Source organism: Muscardinus avellanarius (assembly GCF_963383645.1).
Source record: "Muscardinus avellanarius genome assembly, chromosome: 7".
Taxonomy (NCBI): Eukaryota; Metazoa; Chordata; class Mammalia; order Rodentia; family Gliridae; genus Muscardinus; species Muscardinus avellanarius.
Genome location: NC_137793.1, coordinates 91,548,838 through 91,571,410, shown reverse-complemented (window position 1 = coordinate 91,571,410; position 22,573 = coordinate 91,548,838). Strand labels below are relative to the sequence as shown.

The 22,573-nt window shown below is 37.3% G+C and overlaps 1 protein-coding gene across 1 annotated transcript in view; it reads left to right on the top strand.

The window, feature by feature from the left end:
- Window positions 1-13,559: 13,559 nt before the first annotated feature.
- PTPRC (protein tyrosine phosphatase receptor type C) overlaps window positions 13,560-22,573 on the top strand; it is a gene marked incomplete at both ends in the record, with an annotated part of 121,808 nt that continues 112,794 nt past the window's right edge. Inside the window, one exon of the mRNA XM_080698742.1 lies at window positions 13,560-13,632. Within this exon, the coding sequence (XP_080554868.1) occupies window positions 13,560-13,632 (73 nt within the window). The remainder of the gene's footprint in view (window positions 13,633-22,573) is intronic.

Here is a 22,573-nt window from a genome sequence, read left to right as displayed (position 1 = left end):
AATAGGTCTGGGAGTATAGCCCAGAGGTAGAAAGCCTTTGGGTTCCACCCCTATTACCTTCTCCCAAAATGTGGATTGAAGCCGGGCATGGTGGTGCACACTTTTAACAATCCCAGCATTCTGGAGGCAGAAACCAGAGGAATGCAGATGGAGGACAGCCTCAGCTACTTAGCCAGGCCCTTTGCAACTCAGTGAGACCCAGTTTCAAATATTTCTAAAAAGACTAAAACATAGGACTGGGGTATAGCTCAGAAATACAGTGTCCCTGGGTTCCACCCCCAGTACAGCAACAACAACAATAACAACAAAAATGGGTTGAAATATTTTGGAAATTGAACCAGAATCTTTGTGTGTGTGTGTGTGTGTGTGTGTGTGTGTGTGTGTGTATGTGTGTGTGTGGTACTGGGGTTCTGGAAGCCCTTCTACCTCCGGGCTACACTCCCAAACCTATTTTTATGCTTTTTATTTGGAAACAGGGTCTCTTAAGCCAGAGCGGCTGGCTTCGAACCTGCGCGATCCTCCTGTCTCTGCCTCCCAAGTGCAGGGATTACAAGTGTGCACCACCACGCCTGGCGAACCAGAGTCTTATCTGAAAAAAAAAAAAATGTTAGCATTTGCTTTATGGCCCTCTTGGCACTCTTGAAGTTCATTCAGTAAATGAACTGTCTCGTAACAGAGACTGAGGATATTAATGGCTGAGAGATAATTTTCTGGGCACAAAGAGGTAGAGGGTTTCACTAAAATAGAGAAATAAAAAAAAGAGTGGTTAAGAGATCAGAGGGCAATTACCTGACAGAACCAAGAACCAAGCGAGATCCCCGTGGTTCCTGCCTGCTCTCTAGATGCCAGGGTGTGTTCTCTGAGATGCAAACATTCCCAAGCTTCCTCCACATATACAAAGACATTGTGCTGGCAATTTGATGTGTCTGCAGTTTTGCTTAATTCATAATCCAATATTATAAGGTAATAGCCACCATTTTATACATGGAGAAACTGTGATAAGGAAAGATATCTAACTTTGTATAGGGTTTTAAACTTTAATGGCAAAAGTTATATTTTTAGGAAAGAAAGATGAAACAAAAATGAGAGGCTTTTTCATGGTCTGATGCTATTTTATTACCTAAAAAAATTTATTTTTACATTTAAAGTTCCTCGGGGGAGATAGAAATAGCCACCTTTTGTTCATTCAGTTGCTTATTCGCTTTTCTACTGTTCTCTTTTGCTCGCAGCTATGTGTTAGCACCTTTTAGAATACAGATACTGTTCTTGGTACCAGATATTTAAAGGTGGGCAAGACAAGCAAGGACTTATTTTTTATTTATTTTTTATTTTTTATTTTTTGGTACTGGGGATTGAACCCAAGGGCATTTTGCCTCTGAGCTATATCCACAATATTTTTTATTTATTCTTGTTTTGAAATAGGGCCTGGCTAAGTTGCTGAGGCTGTCATTGAATCTGAAATCCTCCTGTCTCAGCCTCCCAAGTACTAGGATTACAGGTATGCACCTCTGTACCCAGCTAAGGTCTTCCTTTTTTATGGCACCATATTTAAAAGTGGAGTCAGAAGAAAAGTGAGCCAATAAATGGATACATAAAAGCATCATGACTACTGAAAAAAATGTTTTGAAAGAAACAGTTAAAGAGTTGAAATGTCAGGGAAGGACTTTCTAAGCAGATGATGGTGAGCGGTGATGAATTATGGGAAGTATCTGGTGGTGAGAATGGGAAGGAATGAGCTTTGTTCAAGTCTAACATATGGAATAGGGTCAGGGTGAGATCCAGATAAGCCCAGGAGAGGCAAGAGTGAAAAGCCAGGTAAAACCAGGTGTGGGAACCAGGCTGGGGCTGGAACATACAGGACCTACAGGGCTCCCTTGATAAGGAGTTCAGGTTTTATTTGAATTGCAAATAGGACCTTCAAACAGCTTTTATGCCAGGACCAAGTACATACTTATTTACATGGTAAAAACCTCAGGCTCAGTGTTAGGAATGGCTTAGAGGAGAGAAAGGGAAGGAGCAAAGAGAAGTGGGAAGGCTGTGCCAGTCTCCAGGAAAGACATGATATTGAATAGACCCGGTGCTAGTGGACTTGAGGAGGAACAGGTGCAACGGATGGACGCGTTAGAGACGGAATTGAGAGAACTTGCCTCTGGATTGGGCTGGGATGCTTGAAATATGGATGGGGAAGGAGGAAAAAGGAGGACCCAGGATGACTTTCAGGTATCTGGCTAAAATAATTGGATAGCTGGGATGCCTGCCCAAGGTAGGGGCACAGGAGAGGAGGATGGAGAAGTAGAAACAACAAGAGTTCAGGTTTAGACATCACTATCTGTGAAATACCTCTGTGCCTTGTTGTTTTAGGCAAGAGGAAACAGGGGTACACAGGTGAGTTTGGGGCTGTGAATATAACTTATGCAAAGCAACTTCATGGACATCTATGGAGTTTCAATCCACAGGAATCAGTAAGATTATATCTTGGGAGAATGAAGACAAAAGAGGCTGTAGCCTGTAATATTTGCTAGGTAGAAAAGATTGGGTATCAAAGCCCTGAGAAAAATTTTACTTTTATATTTCACGCAGTCACATGGTTTTTAATTCTTAGAAAGAGGAATATAAATTTGATTGGAAATGTTACTTGATTATGTGCTATTTCTGTTTCCATCTGAGTTACATAAAATTAGATCTGTTGTTTTTAAAAGTGAAAATTCCTAAATATAAACAATTTTAGGGCTGGGCGGGGTTGTTTAAATTTGGAAAGTAAGTTCAAATTTAAGTTCTGTTTCTTGCACTTTAAGTGGGCTATGGAAAGTTTCTCACTAATCTGGGCCTGTTCATTCATCTGAGAAAATGGTGATAATAGTAGTACCTACTTCATACTGACAATGATTAATAAAATTCACATGTCAGTGCTTAGTAAAGTGCCCGGTACATACACACACACACAAAATTCCATATATTATTGCTAGTAGCTTGTGAAAAAAAACACGAATTAAAAGGAAAACATCTTTTCATACGTTAAATGGTAATTTGTCTTATAGAGCTGTGCAGACACATGCTATTTTTCCATTTTCATTCCAGTTTAATACTAGTGTATTTGTTATATTACTTAGCTTTTTAAAAAATTATTCTATTTATTAAATACATCATCTAAAAATTAAAAAAACAAGCATCCCAACTGATTACATTTAATATTCTAGTAAAGTGACAATTTTCATCAAGCAAATTACAATGTACATTTTTGCCAAAGATTATGTACTCTCAAAAATCTGGGGTAGATTTCATAATATTAATTAGTACAAGTAGACATTTTCTTAAAGTATTACTTAGCTTTTTATCACAGAAAAAATTATACTCTTACATATTAAGCATCTCAGCAGTCCATAAAATACTAAAGGGTCAAGATTATTTGACAGGTAATAAGGTACCACAAACGCTGTGCTGCTTCTACGAATGAGTGACCTTTCAAAGGTAAAACTCCTTTGACACCAACAAAACCCAATGCTTGAGAAATCATGCGGAAGGCAAGAAAGGTAATTCCAAAGCTATAAGAAAATTCAGCAGGTGTGAAGAGTCTTGTATTCATCAAATAATTGAACGCACATGTGTTCATTCTCTCTTTCTTCCTCCTTCCCTCTCTTCCTTTCTCTCACATATATTTGTTCATATCACACAATGATATTGTAATTAGTTTTGTGTTTTTTGTTTTCCTGCCTACACTGAACTTGTTAACAGCATAGATATTTTATTTTATGCTCTCTGTACTCTGCATATACTACAGAAGAAAGCTTAAGACATTTTTTATTGGTGATTGTGATCATGCATCACGCTGAAGTTCAGAGCGTTAGAGGCACACATGCGCACAGTACTGGGTAAGCTCCCCCCAGCCCTCCCCCTCCCTCCCCTTTTCTGTGCTCTGTACTGAGATTGGCAATGATAATTTTGTATATTTGCATTGTGTTGATTGAAGTGTTTCCTGGAAGTAAGTTTTGCCACTCTTCTGTTTCTACCTCCAAGTAATCCTGGGTGATATATTTTTTCTTATTCAGACCCAGGGTATTTGGGGCAGAAATATCTAGCTTTCTATTCTGCCCTTTCCACGGTACAGAGTAGCTGATGGGTAGGTGCTGCTGACTGTGTTTTCCCATTGACCCTTCTCTTATAACTTGGTATGAAAATGTGACCCGGTTTTGTCGAGAGAATAGGTGGCAAGGCGATGTGTGACTTCAGGGCCCAGGCCTTTAAGCAGCACGTGTGTCTTACCCATCTGTGCATGCTAGCTGTTCCCTTCTTCTACTAAATGGAAGATTGAGGGGTCTCCAAGCCTCAAAATGGAGAGAACCTGGCACTCGAATCTCTAGGTAGAGATCAACTGCCAACCTTAGAACACCTCCATTGGACTGTTTTGTAACCAAGAAATAGGTTTCCAGTGTGTTCAAGTCTTTATCAATTGGAGATCAACTTGTTCCATCAGGGAGCCTGAGCCCTAATGAACAGAGCGAGAGTGGAAGGGCCTTCCATCAAAACAGACTTCCATCTACAGAAGGTAATTTTGATTATACATGCTCATTGCCCTTCTTCCTGCACAGAGTATAGAAAATGAATGTGTCCTTGTAAACAGGATGAATAAAGGTGCCCGCCTAAAAAGCTTAGCAGATTTTGTAACCACAAGCTAGGTGCTCAAAAGTTATAGCATCCCGTTATTTTCCATAACTCAAATGAAATCTAACCTTGTTCCTAGGGAATTTGTTCTCTATGTTATGGTTGCAAAAAAAAAAAAAAAAAAAAAAAAAAAGTCTTGAGAGTCTGAAGTAGCCTGGAAGCCTCCAGAAATGTCTGTGGCTCTTCATTCACTTCAGCAACTAATTATAGTACATCTCTGCCTCCTATGGGCAAGTGTAGCCATCTTCCTGGAACACTTGGTTTTGTGGGAGAGAGAAAGTTATCACATCATCAGCCAAATGATATAACAGGTGTCATGAAGAAGACTAAAAAAATTACTGAAGAACAATGAAAAGATATTCTAATCTAATCAGAGAAACATAAAAAAGAGTTCCCCAAAACGTGCAGTTGAGATCATTCTCGAAGATTTAAATGTTGCTAGATTAGGGGAACAGAGATTTCAAGGTAGAAGGCATATTATGTGAAATCTCTTACCTCCAAGACCATGGACAGAAAGAGGCTCTGAGGGAATGTCTCCATGACTGCACTGCAGGGCCTGGGAATTGAAAGCTGGGTCTTCCCAAGCAGGTGGGCGTCGGTGCTGGGCTGTTGGAGTTTTTCCATGCACTTTCCTTTCAAACCTACATTCCACAGAGATACATTTACAGTATGGGATTTGGTCACATAAGATAGGGTCTTATTTAGAAATGCATTCAAGCTGGATGTGGTGGCTCATGCTTATAATCCCAGTATGTGGGGGACTGAAACAGGATAGCAGGTTTGAGGCCAGCCTCAGCAACTTAAAGAGATACTGTTTCAAAATTTAAAAATATTTGCCGGGCGTGGTGGCACACGCTTGAAATACCCACGCTTGGGAGGCGGAGACAGGAGGATCGCGTAGGTTCGAAGCCAGCCGCGCTGGCTTAAGAGACCCTGATTCCAAAAATAAATAGGTCTGGGAGTGTAGTCCGGAGGTAGAAGGGCTTCCAGGAACCCCAGTACCACCGAGAGAGAGAGAGAGAGAGAGAGAGAGAGAGAGAGAGAGAGAGAGAGAGAGAGAGAGAGAGAAAGAAAAGAAAAAAAGGAATAAATATATGGAGAATGGATTGACAAGAAATAATATTAACTGAATCAAATAATATAGGCAAATCTATTAAAAGGCTATCTTAGTTGTTTACTCAAGAGGTGTTATTAAATAAGTTGGACATGGTATAGATAAAAAAAAGACTGCTAACTTCGAGATAGCCTAAGAAATAATGTGGAGAGGTACTACTATGGTGAATTAAATGAAGTAAGTTTTAGGTAAAGTACAAGGTAATAGATAATTGCAATAGCTGCAAGATGAGTTAATTCTGAGGCATCCCAGCTGTTGCTTCTAGAATAAAAAGGGTGTGAGAATCTGCATGTTACAACCTGTTTTGTCATCCCAGAGACAGGATCAAGATTGCATCTTAAACTAGTGTAACCAGAACTCATATGCTAAAAATCTTGAGACGAATTAGACAATGTGTCTTTTCAGTGTGTTTAGTTATTGGCCAAAGTGATATGTAATGACTTTTAGATGTCAGAAGCTGGTCCTTGAGTCTTATAATAGACTGAAGTTCTGGGAACACATCATACTAAATACATCCATCCTCACATGCGTAGCTCTTGTTCTGTTTGACTTAGTTGTGTTGACTTTACCCAGGTACAAACCATAACTCATGCAGTGCCATTTATTCTGAGATACTGCATTTGAAATTTTGAGATCTGTTCTTATCCTTTTGAAAGAAAATGTTGTTTCAAGCAACAACCAAAAAAGTTGCATTGTTTTTCCTGTCCCTGGTATGCTCTGCTACTTTCATTGATTTTAAAGTGCACATTTTATAAAGCATATTTTAACATCCTAGAAGTCAAGATGTACCTCAGAATCTATAATTTCTTTAAGTTGATAAGATACAACATACTGAATTCAACCTTTCCATCTTTGAGCATTTTCTTAGACCTTCTGGGGAGGGAACTCACTGTAGCGCTGCCAGACACGGAACCTCATACCTAGTTTAACTCTTTCTCCTCCTCCTTTCTTCTTCAACTCCCAGTAGGCCTCTGTCCATGCGACTCTCAAAAGAGAAGTGGTGTGATCAGGCCCTAAGGGGCTTCTTCCTTCTTTTGGACTCCATACCTTTTTTTTTTTTAATTGGTGTTAGAAGGAGGAATGGAAAGCATGCACTGTTGTATATGTTGTAATTATAACTTATCCTGTTGATTCTACACTTATTTAGTGTTTTCCTACCTAATATATTTAATTCTCAAATCAAACTTAGATAGCATTAGTAGCTCCTAATTGTAGGAATTAAATAATTTATAGGACTAGTACCTAACTCTGTTTCTTGACTACTGGGAAAAAATCTTTATTTCTTTTAAAGCTATGTGTCAGCATTGATTATAAAAGAACTACCCTGTCAGCATTGATCGCTGATGTACAGGGATACAGGGACTGGTGTTCCTATAATAACAAAGAAAGTTAAGTTCTAGTGCTCAGTGCGAGAAAAATGTCAAAGTAGCATCACCTTCCTTCGCATGCAACTTGACATTGAAAAAGATTTATTTTTGTCTATTTTTCTTTTATACAGAGGAGTTGCCTGCATACAGTAACATAGATTTCTTTGCACAATATCCAAAATTTCAAAAGATAAAAATGCAGAATGCAAGGATATATTTTTAGATAAAACCATACAGATGTAGAAATATCCCTCCTTTGCAGTCCTACGATAGTTCGTTCATTGATAGGAATATGTATAGAATTTTGTAACTGCCATTGCTAATTTAACCAGTGAACAGCTCACCTGCCATTATCTTTGGCCTGTAGGATAAAGCTTCTCTGCCACTCTGCCAGCCCTGGCTCTGGCCAACACCCAATATATCGGGCACACCCAGCCTCGGGTATAAGCCTTATCTTTCATTCATTCATTCATTCATTCATTCATTTCTTTTACTCATTCATGTAACAGATATCATATAGCACAGTCACTAGACTGAACATTGTTTGGACCCCATGGTACACTACATGGAGACAGGCTGATGGTCTTATGAGGAAGGTGCAAATGAAGAAGCAAATGCATCTTTGGGTTTGGAAAAAAATAAAAACAAGGTTCTAAGATGGATTACAACAAAGAAAGACTTCTTCTAAGCAGATGGTGAGAGAAATGTTACTGAAGAAGTGACATTTAAGCTGTTGCCTAAGGGAAGTTATCTACTGGGTAGATGGTGAAAGTAGGGTCAGAATAGCAGCCTGGGCAGAATGAGGGTCAAAGCCCCTGAAATGGAAAAGAGCATTGATATTTCAGGAAACAGAAAAATGGCCAGGATAGCTAGAGTATCTTGAACATGATGGAACATGGCATTAAGTGGGTTGAATAATGTAGGGAGGTTGGATTTCATGAGAAATATTGATAGGACTGAAGCATGGACTTATCCTGACCTGACTTGTACTAAGAGGAGGTCAATGTGATTGTTCACTGGAGGAAACATTGAAGACTCCATTCATTCTTTAATTCATTCATTCATTCATTCATTCAACAAATGAATGGATGAGAAGAAGATGAATTGGAAGCTTGAGGATAAGCTCAGCGGGAGTTTCGGCAATGATGGTGGCTTGGTCCTAAGTGATCCATTGGAAAAGGGACACAATTACAATTGATGATGGAGGATGAATGAGACTTGTTAAAGAATTGGATATAGTTATGAAGGAAAATGAGAACAAAAATATAAAACTGAGGTTTCTGGCAGTGGTGACTGTGCATATGTTGGTCCATTTGCAGATACAGTTAAGATGGAGAGTTGGGGCAGGTTTGAAGGAGGAATGAGTCAAGCTCTCCATATTCTGTTGGGTTGGCTCTGAAGCATTCGGTAAACTGCCAAGAATGCAGCAACAAAGGTACGACTAGAGACCTGTGATCTGAGTAGAGATATACATGTGTGAGTCCACAAGAAGGAGTCACTGGGAAGGGGAGAGGTGGGCTCAGGGCTGAGCTGTTCATGTCTCTTAGTAGCACTTCACGGTCCGGTAGAGGAAAAGACGCAACATGGGAACTGCTGAGGAAAAGCAGGGATACAGAAAAATCTGTAGAGGATGCTTTGGAAGCTGGCAAAAGATAATGGCTAGAGAGGGGAAGGCAAACTGCTTAATGCTGCTGAGAATTCACATGGGAACACAGAGTGATGACGTAAGATATGGCAGCAGAGAGATCCCTAGTGAGAAGAATCCAGGCAGCGCTTATACCCCATCTATAGCTCATGTACCTCTTAAGCTAATCAGCCCTTGGTCTTCGCAAAGCCTGGTGCCTCTCATTATCCTCTCCCTCTGCGGCCTCCCCAGGCTCTGCTTTTCGGGACACCAGCCCCACACACCTTTCCTATTCCTGAATACATGCAAATGCATTCTTCTTTTCACCTGGAATAGCTAGCTTTCCTTTCTTTGCATACCCACTTAACTTCTATTGTTTTTTTCAGGTCTATCTTCAATGCTTATTTCTGTAGGACTAGTCCAAATCTCCTATGATCTGCTTCAATCAGAGCATCAAGTACTTCCTAGGTGCTGAACTTGTTATGATGAGTAGATAATTAGCAACGGTGGCTCCAGCAAATGTACAGATGAGGCATGGGCATGTCTGTGCTGCTCATCAGTCTTTCCTTGGGTCAGGAAAAGTAATTGTCTTATATTAGGAGCTCACTTTATAACTGTTGAATGAATGAGTCAATGAATGAATGACTAATACCTGTTTCTGCTTCTCTCCTATAATCTGTTTCTCTTTATAAAAACTTTATGTCACTAAAACAAAACAAAACTCTGGAAAAATGAAAAAATGATTTGATTGATTTAGGTGAAATGTTCGTTAAAGTTACTATCGTAGCTTTAAAATAATCAATTGTAAGTCAATCAGTTGTAGTTATTTTAAAATTTTACTGATCAAACTTTGAGATGCTGTTTTCTTTTACATACGCTGATTTCTTATATATAACGTATATGTGTGAATATATGTACACACATATATGTAAAAACATATATACATACACATATATATCGGTACATTGTAGTCTCACATCGTAATGTAGTTCAGTGATAGGACCATAATGCACACAGCTATTTTCAACTACTCGGGAAGCGTCTCTAGGTATGGGGAAGGAAACAGAACAAATGATGTTATGTGCATCACTATGAATCTATTATAATGCACCAGTAAAAAGTTTATGTTGGGTGTGGTGGCATGTACATTTAATCCCAGTACTAAGGAGGCTTTGACAGGAGGATCACAGGTTCAAGGACAGCCTCAGCAAGTAGTGAGACTCTCATCAACCTAGTAAGACCTTTTATTCTTCTCCTCCTTCTTCTTCTTCTTCTTCTTCTTCTTCTTCTTCTTCTTCTTCTTCTTCTTCTTCTTCTTCTTCTTCTTCTTCTTCTTCTTCTTCTTCTTCTTCTTCGTACTGGAGATGGAACCCAGGGGCATTGTACCTCTGAGTTACACCCCCATCCCTATTTTTTAGATTTTTAAAATTTTTGAAACAGGGTCTCACTGAGTTGCGAAGGGCCTTGCTAATTAGCTGAGCTGTCAGCAGGCTCCACCACCCCCAGCAATAAAGACCAGTTTCTAAAAAAATATTAAAAAAGGGCTGAGGGTATTGAAGGTATAATGCCCAAGTTCAATACCTAATACCAAAAGAGTTTAAAAATGTAAAGCAATAAAAACAAGTATTATTATATTTACTACATATATAATCTGGTGTTTCGTCCTGGCCTTTTCTTAGCCTCTTAACAAAGTACCCATTTATTGGCACCCTACCCTGGGATCAGTGAGAGTAGATCACATAAATACGTTGCAAATATTATTTACTGTGAGAGTATTCGACTTCAGCATGCTGAGGGCCCATATTCCAGGCCCAGATGTGATAAAGTAGAAGAGATTTTCCATGCTGTGCTATGGAAAGGGCAGCTGCTACTCCCTCGATTTCCAGTGTCACATTGTGCACTGTCTAAGGAAAGCTGTGCTCCATCTCAACACGCAGCTGGACTTTCCTTTGACCGCCTCCTCCTGGATCTCAGGGCTGTCGAACCTCTGGCCTGCTGTTGACTCCATTCTTACCCATCAGAATTGTGTAAATATTAATCTACCCTTGTTGCTATCATCAGGCTTTTTCTTTATGTGTTCTTTATCATATACTTTATGGACTTTGGCACCTAAAACTCTAGTATTTCCTGTTACACTCAATTATAACAGATTAAAACCTACAATCCAATTCATGTGTCACCAATTAATCTTGGACTCCCTGTGTAGAATAGCTATACTCATCTGACTAAATGAAATTGAACCTCTTGGCTTCCTACTAACTTTTTAAACCTATAATTTGTAAAGCTTTCCACCGTATTTGGTGTTGAAACCAGAAGTGCTTCACCTCTGAGCTACACCCCAATTCCTTTTTTAAAAAAATTTAAACAGGGTCTTGCTAAGTTGCTGAGGGTGTCAGTAAGTTTCTCAGGTTGGCCTTGAACCTGCAATCCTCCTGTTGTAGTTTCCCAAGTACTGAGATTGTAGATACACACCACCATGTCCAGCTCAAAGGGCCTCCTCTTTTTTATGATGTGTCTTTAAATCTGCTAAACATGTTTCCTTTATAGAATGTATTTCATTTACTTTTCAAAGATCGCGTGTTATGCACTTTCCTCCTGACCTCTAGTTTTGTCAAATTTTCTGCCATAATAGCAAGGTAACGGAATACAACAATTAACTTAAAGATGTTCAAAGCTAATTCCCAAAGAATTTTCTATGACAAACATGTCTTAAGAAATCGACTGACAAGTTGAACACTCAAAACCTGGAGCACAGATGTTTATTTTTCACTAGACCTACTTAGACAACAATTAGTGCTTACTGCCACAGTTATCTTCTTTAAAATATATATTTGGAGAAAGAGAACAATATCATTTTTACTGATTTAATGGTCTCTTAGAGACAAAAATTACACAAATATATAACACAAAAATATTGGGAAAAGAGGTGAGAAAAAATGAAGGAGGATTTTAAGTAAGGAAAATAAAAATAAATTTGGAGACTTTAATTCAAATCTTAAGTTGTCTATTTCCTAGCTAGGAGAACTTAGACAAGTCACCTGACCTTTCTTTCTGAGAAATGTGGACAAAACAGGAAGAAATAACATTATCTAGCTCAAGAGTATTATACAAATTAGGTAATATATGTAAAGGGCTAGGCACAGTTCCTGCACATAGTAAGAGTCTCATAAGTTAGCAATGATAATAAGTAATTATAATCCTAATTATAATATAGATAAAATATTATTATCCAGGGTTTAAGCTGTGAAGTTATTTTAATTTGTACTAAGGGGGATACAAATTTAACTCTGAGTCCCTAGCAGCCAAAGTACGATCAAAATAGTTTATAAATATCAGAAGATCTATTTACATAACTACAACAATTCTGTTAAGATTTCTACCTGGGGACTGAAGTTACTACAAGGGCCCTGTCTGCTTATAAGTTTCCTAAGCAGTATCTAGTGTCCCAATAATGAGTGGTAGGTACATATGTATACTTTTATTTTTAAATGCATCTAGATATCTCAATAATGATCCCAATTAATGCATTGAACTGTATTTCTGGGTTCTGTGTAGCTTTTGGCTAGTAAACATCTTCCTAATAGATGAACCTACTAAGACATGAAAGACATTTTATATTAATTTCTCATCTTGTTTATAAAAAAGGTTGGTAAAGCATTATGCGAAATAAGGAGAGAAAAATCAGCTTTTGTAAAAGACAACACTTGGCTTTTCCCCCTCATCGATAACATGAAGAATATCCTGTCACAGAGTTTTAATTTTCTGAAGCAGGATTTGCCATAGCAGAAATGACATTCTGATTCCATTCCTAGCCTCACGGGGCAAAATAATTGGGGGGAAACTTTTTAGCCCTGTGAAGGCACTTTTGCACAGGAAATGGGTTTTGTTGTTAAAGCTGTCATCTGGTTGGGGTCTGGATGCCCTGGTGGTCATGATATTGGTTGCCGAAAATACCCAGATAGGTACTTTATTCATTCACTTGATCACCTTAATAAATCAAATTCATGTATTTTCTATTATTCCAGATAGTGTATCACTTTGCTAACTCTCGGTTTGTTATATTCCAGATGAATCTAAGCCTAGCACAGTAGCCCACACCTGTGATCCCAATGCTTGGGAGGCTGGGACAGAAAGATAACAGGCTTGAGGCCAGTCTCAGCAACATCCTGAGACTCTCAACAACCTAACGAGATCCTGTTTCCAAACAGAAATCAAAAGGGTTGGGGTATAGCTCAGAGAGAGAAGGTCCCTAGGTTTAACCTTCAGTAACAACAACAATAGAAAGATGAATCTGTTTTATCTCCTAGGCAGAAAAATTATTAATTATTTTAGAGGCACTTATATATTCTTTTTAGAAACCTACAATGGATTTGGAGAGTTGAGGAACATTTTACTTTGGGGGGGAAACATCTTTTAAAAGACCCACTAGCTTAGGTTAATTACTTGAATTAAGGAAGTAAGATGCCATTGCACTGACTTTGAACAGTTTTTTTTTCTTACTTCCTGCAAGAAAGTAAGTGCAGCATTTTTAGAGAAGTTAGTAAAATCGAATGTGACATCACCGCCTAGTTGTCGCTAGCTTCATGTAACTAACAAGTGGTTTGTTCTTAGGGGAACAGAGGAGGAAATTACTCCCCGTCTGAAAAGACAGCGGTGAAGAGTACGTGTTCCTTTCTTTTAATTTTTTTATTCGGTTTTACAGAGAAAAAAAAAAAAACCTGTAGGAGAGATAACCATTATTTTGCCTTTCAGGTGGACGCATGCTGTGGCTTAGGGACAGGGCTGATTTCCAGATATGACCATGGATCTGTGGCTAAAGCTTTTGGCATTTGGCCTTGCCTTTCTGGATGCTGCCATGTTGGTTACAGGTCAGTACAAGAATATCTGTATGTCCTTTTAAAGGCACCTTGAAATAGACATGAAAATTAAATCATGTGTTGGGACTGGAAGCGAAATGCTGCTGTGAAACGCTCAAGGCTGTGGCTCAGGGAGACACTGTTTTCTGTGTATGACAGAATGTATTGTTTCTGTCTAAAAAGGCATAAATGTTTGTGGGTGGGGAGAGGCAGATCACAATTGAAATGGAAAAATTATCAGTATCTTCATTTACAAATGATTCGAGGATATTACAAAACCAACATTATTACTTAACCCCTAAAGTGTTGTAAACACATACTTAGGAACGTCTGAGAGATTTTCTAATGATAAAATGATTGTTTAGAGACATTAGGAACATATTGCACTATTTAAAAATCATGGGATTACTTTGGCTGCATGAAAGTCACGGAGCCTTTCCTAAGCAGGCTCTAGCTTCCTCAAATTTTGATTATTAATATGTTTTTCAGAAGACTTAGGCATATGATGGCTCAGAAAATATACTTAGATATTTAACATAACATTGCCTTTCTGCATTGTCTTATCATAGAAGGCACTTTAAATGAAGTCTTAGTTCTTTGATAATAGTTTTAATAAACTTTTGCTTTGGAGGTTCTGGTGGGGCCACCACCCTTTGTGAGTGGTGGGTAAATATTATAGCCTTCAAAAAGTAGAAATATTTAAACCTGAGGAATTGTACAAAGGCTTAGTGAGATCAGTTTCAAAGTTAAAAAAAAATAAAATAAAAAGGATTGGGGGTAGAGTTCAGAGGTAGAATGTCCATGGACTCAATCCCCAGTACCATGTCTAGAGGAACTCAGATAAAGTAGGCCTTGCGTACTATTCAATAAGCTAGAGAGATCTTTGTGCATATCAGTTCTATTTAATGGATATTTCTGGAACAGTTTCAGTTTGGATAATGAGTATATTTTGGTTGATTATTAAATATTAACTAATATATAGGTATTTAATACTTCTCCTTATGATATAGGAAATTAAGGCTGCATCTAATCATTAAAGATAGAATATTTGTAGAAATTTTAATTTTTCAATGAAAAAATATTTTTTTAAAAACTTGTCGCTTCAGCTCTTTACCTCTCTTCTTTCATCTGAGAGGCAGGGTGGGTAGTAGCTACCTCCTGAGTGTGTTATCTTGTCTGTTTTTGTTTGTGTAACCAATGAGAGTGTAAGAAAAATACTGTACAACAAGTTTTTTTGTTGCAGTGAGTTTCTTTTTCTGTTTTTCATTGTAAAGATGGATTAAAAATATATATATATATATGTAAAGCATTCTGTTGTAGTATGAAAAATGTTTGTCTAATCAACATCCCTCTAAAATTTTGTTTAAGTTATAATTGAAAGCAAATTATAAACAATAGTAATTTTAATAAGTTGATATTTGTGAAGTATCATGAACCAAAGCCTATTTCCATTAAAAATTCTCTCTTAGGAACTGTTGCAAAAACATTTCTAAAAGAATATAAAGGAACATGGAAATATTTTGTAGACCATAGATTAATCATCCTAAAAAGTCAAATAAATGTATTAAGTGTTTTTCATCATAAGATGCACCTTTGAATTCATGACCAAAATAAGAGTATAATAGGATCTAAGCCAGGTGTGGTGGTGGACACCTGTAATCCTAATATTTAGGAGGCTGAGACAGGAGAAGCACAGGTTCAAGGCCAGCCTCAGTAATAAACAAGTCTCTTAGGAATTTAGACCCGCTCCAAAATTAAAAATAAAACAAAAAGGACGAGGGGTACAGCTCAGAGGTAGAATATCCCTGGACTCAACCCCCAATACCAAAAAAAAGCATAAAAAATCTAAAAACTCTTTAATCAAATTTAACTATACACCAATTTACTTTGAAACATCAAATTTACCTTCATTTGCCCCCATTGACATTGAAAGAAAACGTTTTCCTAGGATTACTGATAGTCTTCCTAAAAATATTCTTATTTTTAAAAAACATAATCATTTGTATCTGCAAATGTTGGTCAGCAGGGTTTAGAGTTCAGAGAAGTATTTTGTAATTCAGTGTGTAGAAAGTTTACTATGCTTTAAATTATTTTTCTTTATCAGCAAAAATAAATTGGATCCTATAGTTTATTTTAATATATTATAATTAGCTTAGTGTCTCCAGGAAATAATAAAATTTGGGCATCAAAATGGATCTAATATGCTATAAAGGTATAAAGAAATAGAGTCCAATGTAGAAGAGACACCAGTGAATACATCGACCCACAACTTGGATGTTGTATTTAGTTTCAAAACATGCATAGTGGACAAGGCCAAAGATGCGCTTCTCCAGGGCAACAATCATGAAGAGGTGGGGTTTGCATAAAAGTCTCCACTCTTCTTACACTCCATCTCTGCCATGACAACTGGAAACTAAAACTTTGCTGAAAATTTCCAGATAATTCTAGGGAGCAAGGACGGCTTTCAGGGTGCAGGAAGGGGTAAGAGCTCTGAGGCTTAAAGAAAGCTGTGTTGCCAGGCAAGCCGACCACTGCACAGTATCATAGTTAAGAGACCTTCGAAGTGTGCTATGTGAAATGTGCTCTAAGTTGTGTTATGAGTCATAACAGGTCTCATTTCCTGGACACAATTCTTCATTTTTCCATCTGCGTGAAAAAAAAAAACCCTTATGATACAAACACGTCCTGTGTTTTGCACAACACAGGCATTCAGTGCAAATTATTAATTTGACCTTGATAAGCAATCCTATTAAGTGCTTAATTCTCTATAACTGAAGAGATTCTAGAATATGAACGGTCGCTTATTGGTCTTTTAAAAATACTGTCCTGATGAACATGGTTGCATACTCCTATAATCCCAGGACTTGAGAGGCTGAGATAAGAGGATTGCAGGTTTGAGGACAGCCTCAAAGCAATTTAGCAAGACCCTGTTTCAAAATTAAAAAAAAAAAGTAAAATAAAATAGGGTTGGAGGTATGTATCTCAGAAAACGTCTCTGGATTCAACCTCCAGTACCCTACCCCCTAAAAGGAAAATACATGCTACTAATAACCTTTCTTTTCATTGCTAGAATTTGAAATGTATTTTGATAAAAGAAAAAGATGAGACAAGGTTAGACGTCCATGTTTCCTTTTCCTCTTCTGCACTCCATATCCGCACAGCCGCAGAGTGATTAAATTGAGCTAGGGTTCTTTAATTAATTTTTTTAATATTCTTTCATCAGTGACAAAAACAGAATAGGAATATGGCATTTTTACATTATATATAAATATATGCATATAAATATGCACATAGATTTTACTTATATATGTGTGAGTTGTATTTGCTAGTTAATATCTATCATCTATCTATTGATTTTCCATATTTATCTACCTTTTAAATATTAGGGTTCAATGAGCTTCAGTCCTTACCCAGTTTGATTTATTTTATTTTGGTACTGGGGATTTAGCCCAGGGGTATTTCACCTTTGAACTATACCCTCAGCCCATTTATTTTTTGTTTTGAAATAGTGTCTTGCTAGATTGCTGAGAGTCTCAATTCTTGCTGAGGCTGTCCTTGAACCTGTGATCCTCCTATCTCAGCCTCCCAAGTACTGAGATTACAGGTGGGCACTACCAAATTTTTGCTTTTCACTATCTAGTTTGACTTCCTGATGCTCCTAATTCTGCATCTCTAGATTAATTCCTCAAAAATGGGAAGCTGCATCTTTTCCCAGATGCAAATATTTTCTTGCACCCTCAACTCCTAAAATTTTGCTTTCAAACAATCTATAAAATCCCCTGCTACATTTCTGTCGCCATCATATTAATTCATGTTGTCATTATTTTTCCACCTATAATATTGTAATAGTTATTTGGCCAATCTGATAACCCATACTTTGTATATTCTACAATTTTAAAATATATACAATAGAGCCAGGTATGGTGGCGCACGCTTGTAATCCCAGCACTTGGGAGGCTGAGACAGGAGGGTCGCACGGGTTCGAAGCCAGCCTCAGCTACTTAGTGAGGCTCTCAGCAACTTATTGAGACCCTGTTTCTAATAAAATACAAAATATGTCTGGGAGTATAGCTCGGAGGTAGAAAGCCCCTAGGTTCCACACCCAGTACCACACACAAATAAGATAAAATAAAAATATATACACTCAAAGGGGGATGTGTTCTCGCTGCTTTAAGTGTAACTTTATAATCTTCCAGGTAGAGCAGCCAGTTCCACCAACAGCTGAAAGCTGGGCTTGGAGCAAGGCAGGGATATTTCCTTCTTCTTCTCTTATGACTAATAACAAGAAAACAAGCAGGAGGTGGTTTCAACATCCAGTTTCTTTAAACTTCCCCAAGGTCTTCAAGGCACTGTGAAAAATGTCTCCTTCCCACGGTCTCTCTTGTCATCTTGCCACAAAATATTCCCACTGCAATTGGCTACTTTTTACCACCTTTACTTGGCATTCTTTAAATACTATTATAACTGTTGTGAGGATAGTGACCAGAGACATGTCCATGCATTTATTGCCATTGGAACCCATGTGAGAGCAGACATTGTCTCACGCCTTTTGGTATGTCGGGTCTTTGACATACATAATGGCTTTTCTTGATAGATAAAAGTACAGATTATGGTGGTGAAGGAGGAGGAGGAGGAGGAGGAGGGGGAGAGGAGGAGGAGGAGGAGGAGGAGGAGGAGGAGGAGGAGGAGGAGGAGGAGAAGGAGAAGAAGGAGAAGGAGAAGGAGGAGGAAGAGAATTTTAGAGAGGAAGGTCTAAAGAGAATATGAGAAAAAAACATTTGTAAGAATGTAAGAGTCCAAGTGGAAATAGTAAACACTTTGCAAAGATTAGATCAATTCATTTTGAACTTAGATGCTTATAGGCCTTGACATTTTTGTTGTTGCTGTTTTAGCTGTTTCCTCTTTTTATCTTCTTATCTCACTTCTCATCTGAAAAGATTCTCCTGGCTTCTTAAAAAAAAAAGTCCAGTTTGAAATGTTGATCTTAAATTTTCCTTGACCTTTGGACATTCGTTGGACATGCCATCTGGTGGTCCAGGTCCATTCTTCAGATAAAGATACAGATGCCCATAAGAAGAAAAGTAAATGCGTAGGCAAACACACATCTTAGAAGGGGGAGAAGAGGGAGGACTCAGGGCCTGTCCTTACAACGCTTGTTAGGCCACAAGATGCTAGTGTGATGGGATGATTTGCAAGGACAGGTAGAAGATGTGTACACACAGAAAGTTTGCAGAACCACTTCTTACTGAATCCTGTGATATTAAATTCCCACCTGAGTAGATAGAGAAGAGAGATTTGTAGCCAAGTTGGTTCAGTTTGTTGGTGAACACAATGTGTTCCGAAGACAAAAGGTTTATGTTCAGAACATGTGTGTAACTCAGTGAAGTATAGAGAAAGAAATTTTCATTACCTGAATCATTCAGTTTTTCCCAGTCATCATAAAATTTTGAGATTACTTATGCAGGAAATTTGGAATGAAAATTTAACTTAATTTCACTTTAAACTTAAATTTGGTTTAGTCTAAATATCTTTGTGGTAGACACCCAACCCCACAGCAATTGCCTGTTAGCAAAAGATTAGTGCTATGACTTTTGCATATGTAAAGATAGCACCCATTAGGGAACAATAAAGGAAATATTGTAGGCTATTTATTTAGTAATATGATGTATCTATTGCTACATAATATCAAAGTATAAAATTATAGTAATCAATGAATTTTGCATATATTGCCCAAACACCATTTAAATTAGAAAGTACTAATAATTATCCTAAAAACGAATCTGCATTCCTGTTTAAATGTTCATGTGTTTCTCAAATTCTGTCAAACCATCTCAGGAATGACTGTTATAAGCAGAATATTGTATCACAAAACAAACAAGAGAAAATAAAGACCCAGAAACATCCCTATTCTCTCAGCTAGGACAAGCATGAATACACATAAAGTCAATGTTAGCCAAATAAACAAGCACTGTCTTTATCCATGCATGGTACCTTCCACTGATTCGCTTCTAAAAAGATAAGCAGCAAGGTTTCCAATGTGTCTATTAGACTCTTTACCACAGACCCAAGCTCAAACAAATGCTAATGCATTTCAGTGCTGTTTACCTATGTATGTTTAAAACATTTGTCTCCTCCAAAAATAAGACAAGTGTCTTAAGTAAAAGGGATACTTTATTGAAAACTTGAATTTCCCTTATGGATTTTGCATTCATGATAAAATTATAATGAATGATAATGAAGCAAAAATAACTGCATAGGGAATGGGGTGGGAAGTGGGGAGAGCTAAATGAGGTATTGTGCACGTATACCTTTAACATTCCATACCGCATCAGGTGTATGCTTACCATGCACAATGAGATAAAAAAAGGAAAATAAATATTTGTATATTTGGGGTTTACTCATTTTTTTTTACTACTTACATATTTTAAAAATTACTTTCCACTAAAATTTGAGCCACTGGAAGGAAACCATCAACTGTCCCAAACATTGACATGTTAACCCTGGAAAGAGATAGGAGCCCAGGGTAGCCCACCCTTACTCTCCTGTGCGTTAGGATATCAGCAGTTGGTAAAGTGAACTTGGTGAAGATTGTTGGAAGAGGAGATGAAATTCTTTCTGCATTTCAATTTGAAAAATTGTTTTCATATTCAAGAAAATAGGTTTTGAGAAACCGATAAAAATAGCAAAGGTGCTAAGAGATGATCTCAAATGGGTGATGTAGCAATCAACTGTGGTCACTATATCTTAAAAATCCACTCTTAAATAAAGCAGTAATTTGTTTACTGATAGAAGTACTGTGCATAAGAGGAAATGAAACAGAAACCATTCCACGGTGGGAAACACCATGGCATTTAGAGTAAGAAGTATTTTGGATTTGGGTAACTAACTATTAATTATATATTTTATATCAAATGGCTTTCTATCTTTGAGACATATATGAAGACTATTTAGTAAAGGATATAATATTTATTTATCCTTTGCCATATATTATTTTCCAATCTTTGCCAATATTCTTTTCCACCAGGTATTAGAAGCACTAACAGTGATAGTATTTGTAAAAATGTTTTGAAAATGATAAGATGGTATATAAAGTTATATGTATATACATTTTATCATTTATTATTTATTTATTCATAGGCATTATACCTCTGAGCCATCCTACTTTATTTTTAAAATTTTGAAACAGAATCTTATTAAATTTCTGAGAGTCTCGCTAAATTGTTGAGCCTGGCCTCCAATCTGCGCTCTGCTTGTTTTAGCCTCCCAAGTACTGGGATTCCGGGCCTGTACCACATGCCTTGCTAAAGTTCTAAATTGTATCCATGTGATCCCATGAAATCAACACATACCTTGTCAGCACTGGAGCATGATTGCAAATCATCTCTCTTCATTTGAGACACTGTGGGGAGACAAAGGGACAGTTTAAGGTTATATAATAGAGAAATAAACCCTTATAGAGCTTTGATTATTTTTCAGTTTTACCTCCCTTGTTTCAGGAACTTTGCTGGGTACTCTGGATTCTACTTTCCAAATAGCTTGTAAATCTGTTCACCTTCTATGATCTTTGCTAGGAATTCTTTCCATTTAGAATTATAACAAATGTCTGACATCTTAGTTTCCTTCTATCTCTATTGTGCCAATACTTAATAATTAATTATCAGGATAATATCTGTAAAGGGCCAAGCTCATATTTTTATATCCTTATTTTAATGACTTTTTAAGAGGTAGAAAATGTTCTGACATTGTGATTTTGATATTAAGGATGTCTGTCTTAACATTTAAATTATAATACATTTAATTAGACTAACACCAACACTTATGAATTTCCATTGAATTACAGAAAAAAAATTCTCCCTTGAACTACTTTCATTTTTTATAGAAGAACTAAATAATGATCAATTTTTCAATTTACATTTTTACTTGACTGAACTAATATAAAACAGCATCACTTTTATTTCATGTATATAATTACCTGAATTATTTGATCCATGAATTAATTTTATTCACACGAAAGTATATTGATTGCAGCTAATGCCTCTGGAGATTTTACTTTGTGATCATTATTTTTTAAGTGTAATTTTATTTGACAAACCATAAGGAACTAATATGTTCAAAAATATCTTAATTTTTCTATGGGGTCAGAAACATTTCTGGTGTGCTATGTGAGCTACTGTTATCTATTTATTTATCTTTGTATTTTAATATTACCTAAAAAATTATGTCCTCTACTCTTTGAGTCTTGTTCGATTTATTTTGATTAGCATCAGTCATTTTCAAGTTGGCGTTGTGTTACTCTCAATGGCATTCGTGTGGAGGAGAGCTCTTTCAGGAACCTTCCTTTGGAGGTCTTTTAAGGCAGAGTTTAGGTAAATTTCTTAGGTAGCCATTGGGAACTTCAGAAACACAAGACTGCACTAAAATCTAGAACGATGTTTAATTCTCACTCATTTGAATGCTATTCGGATTAGTTTATTCACCTAGTCCCAATTTCTTTTTATAAGTGAGGCAAAAAGACAAAGAAAAGGGATCAGCACAATGGCTCTAAAATGCTCCTCCTGTGAAATGGTGGGTGGAGACGTGTCCCAGTGTTCCACTTTGGCTTCTGTGAAGATAAATGCAATTATTATTACACACGCAGTCCTAAGTGCATCTCTCTGCAGTTCTCTAACCATATCTATAACTGCTCTGTGACATCTACTCTATAATAAATATTGTGCCCTGCATCTTTCTACAAATACTATTCTACTGGCTCAAGCTGTTTTCCATGCTGTCTTTTTTCCTCTGGACATTATTTTTCAACTAAGCAAATCATAATTGCTTGTCAAAACTTAACTCAAAGCTCATGTCTTCATCCTGTAGGCAGACAATTCCATCTCCGACTATATAGTTGTCTTCTACCATTTTCACACCTGGGCAGGTGTTCTACTGCTGTGATGGTGTGTGTGTGTATGTG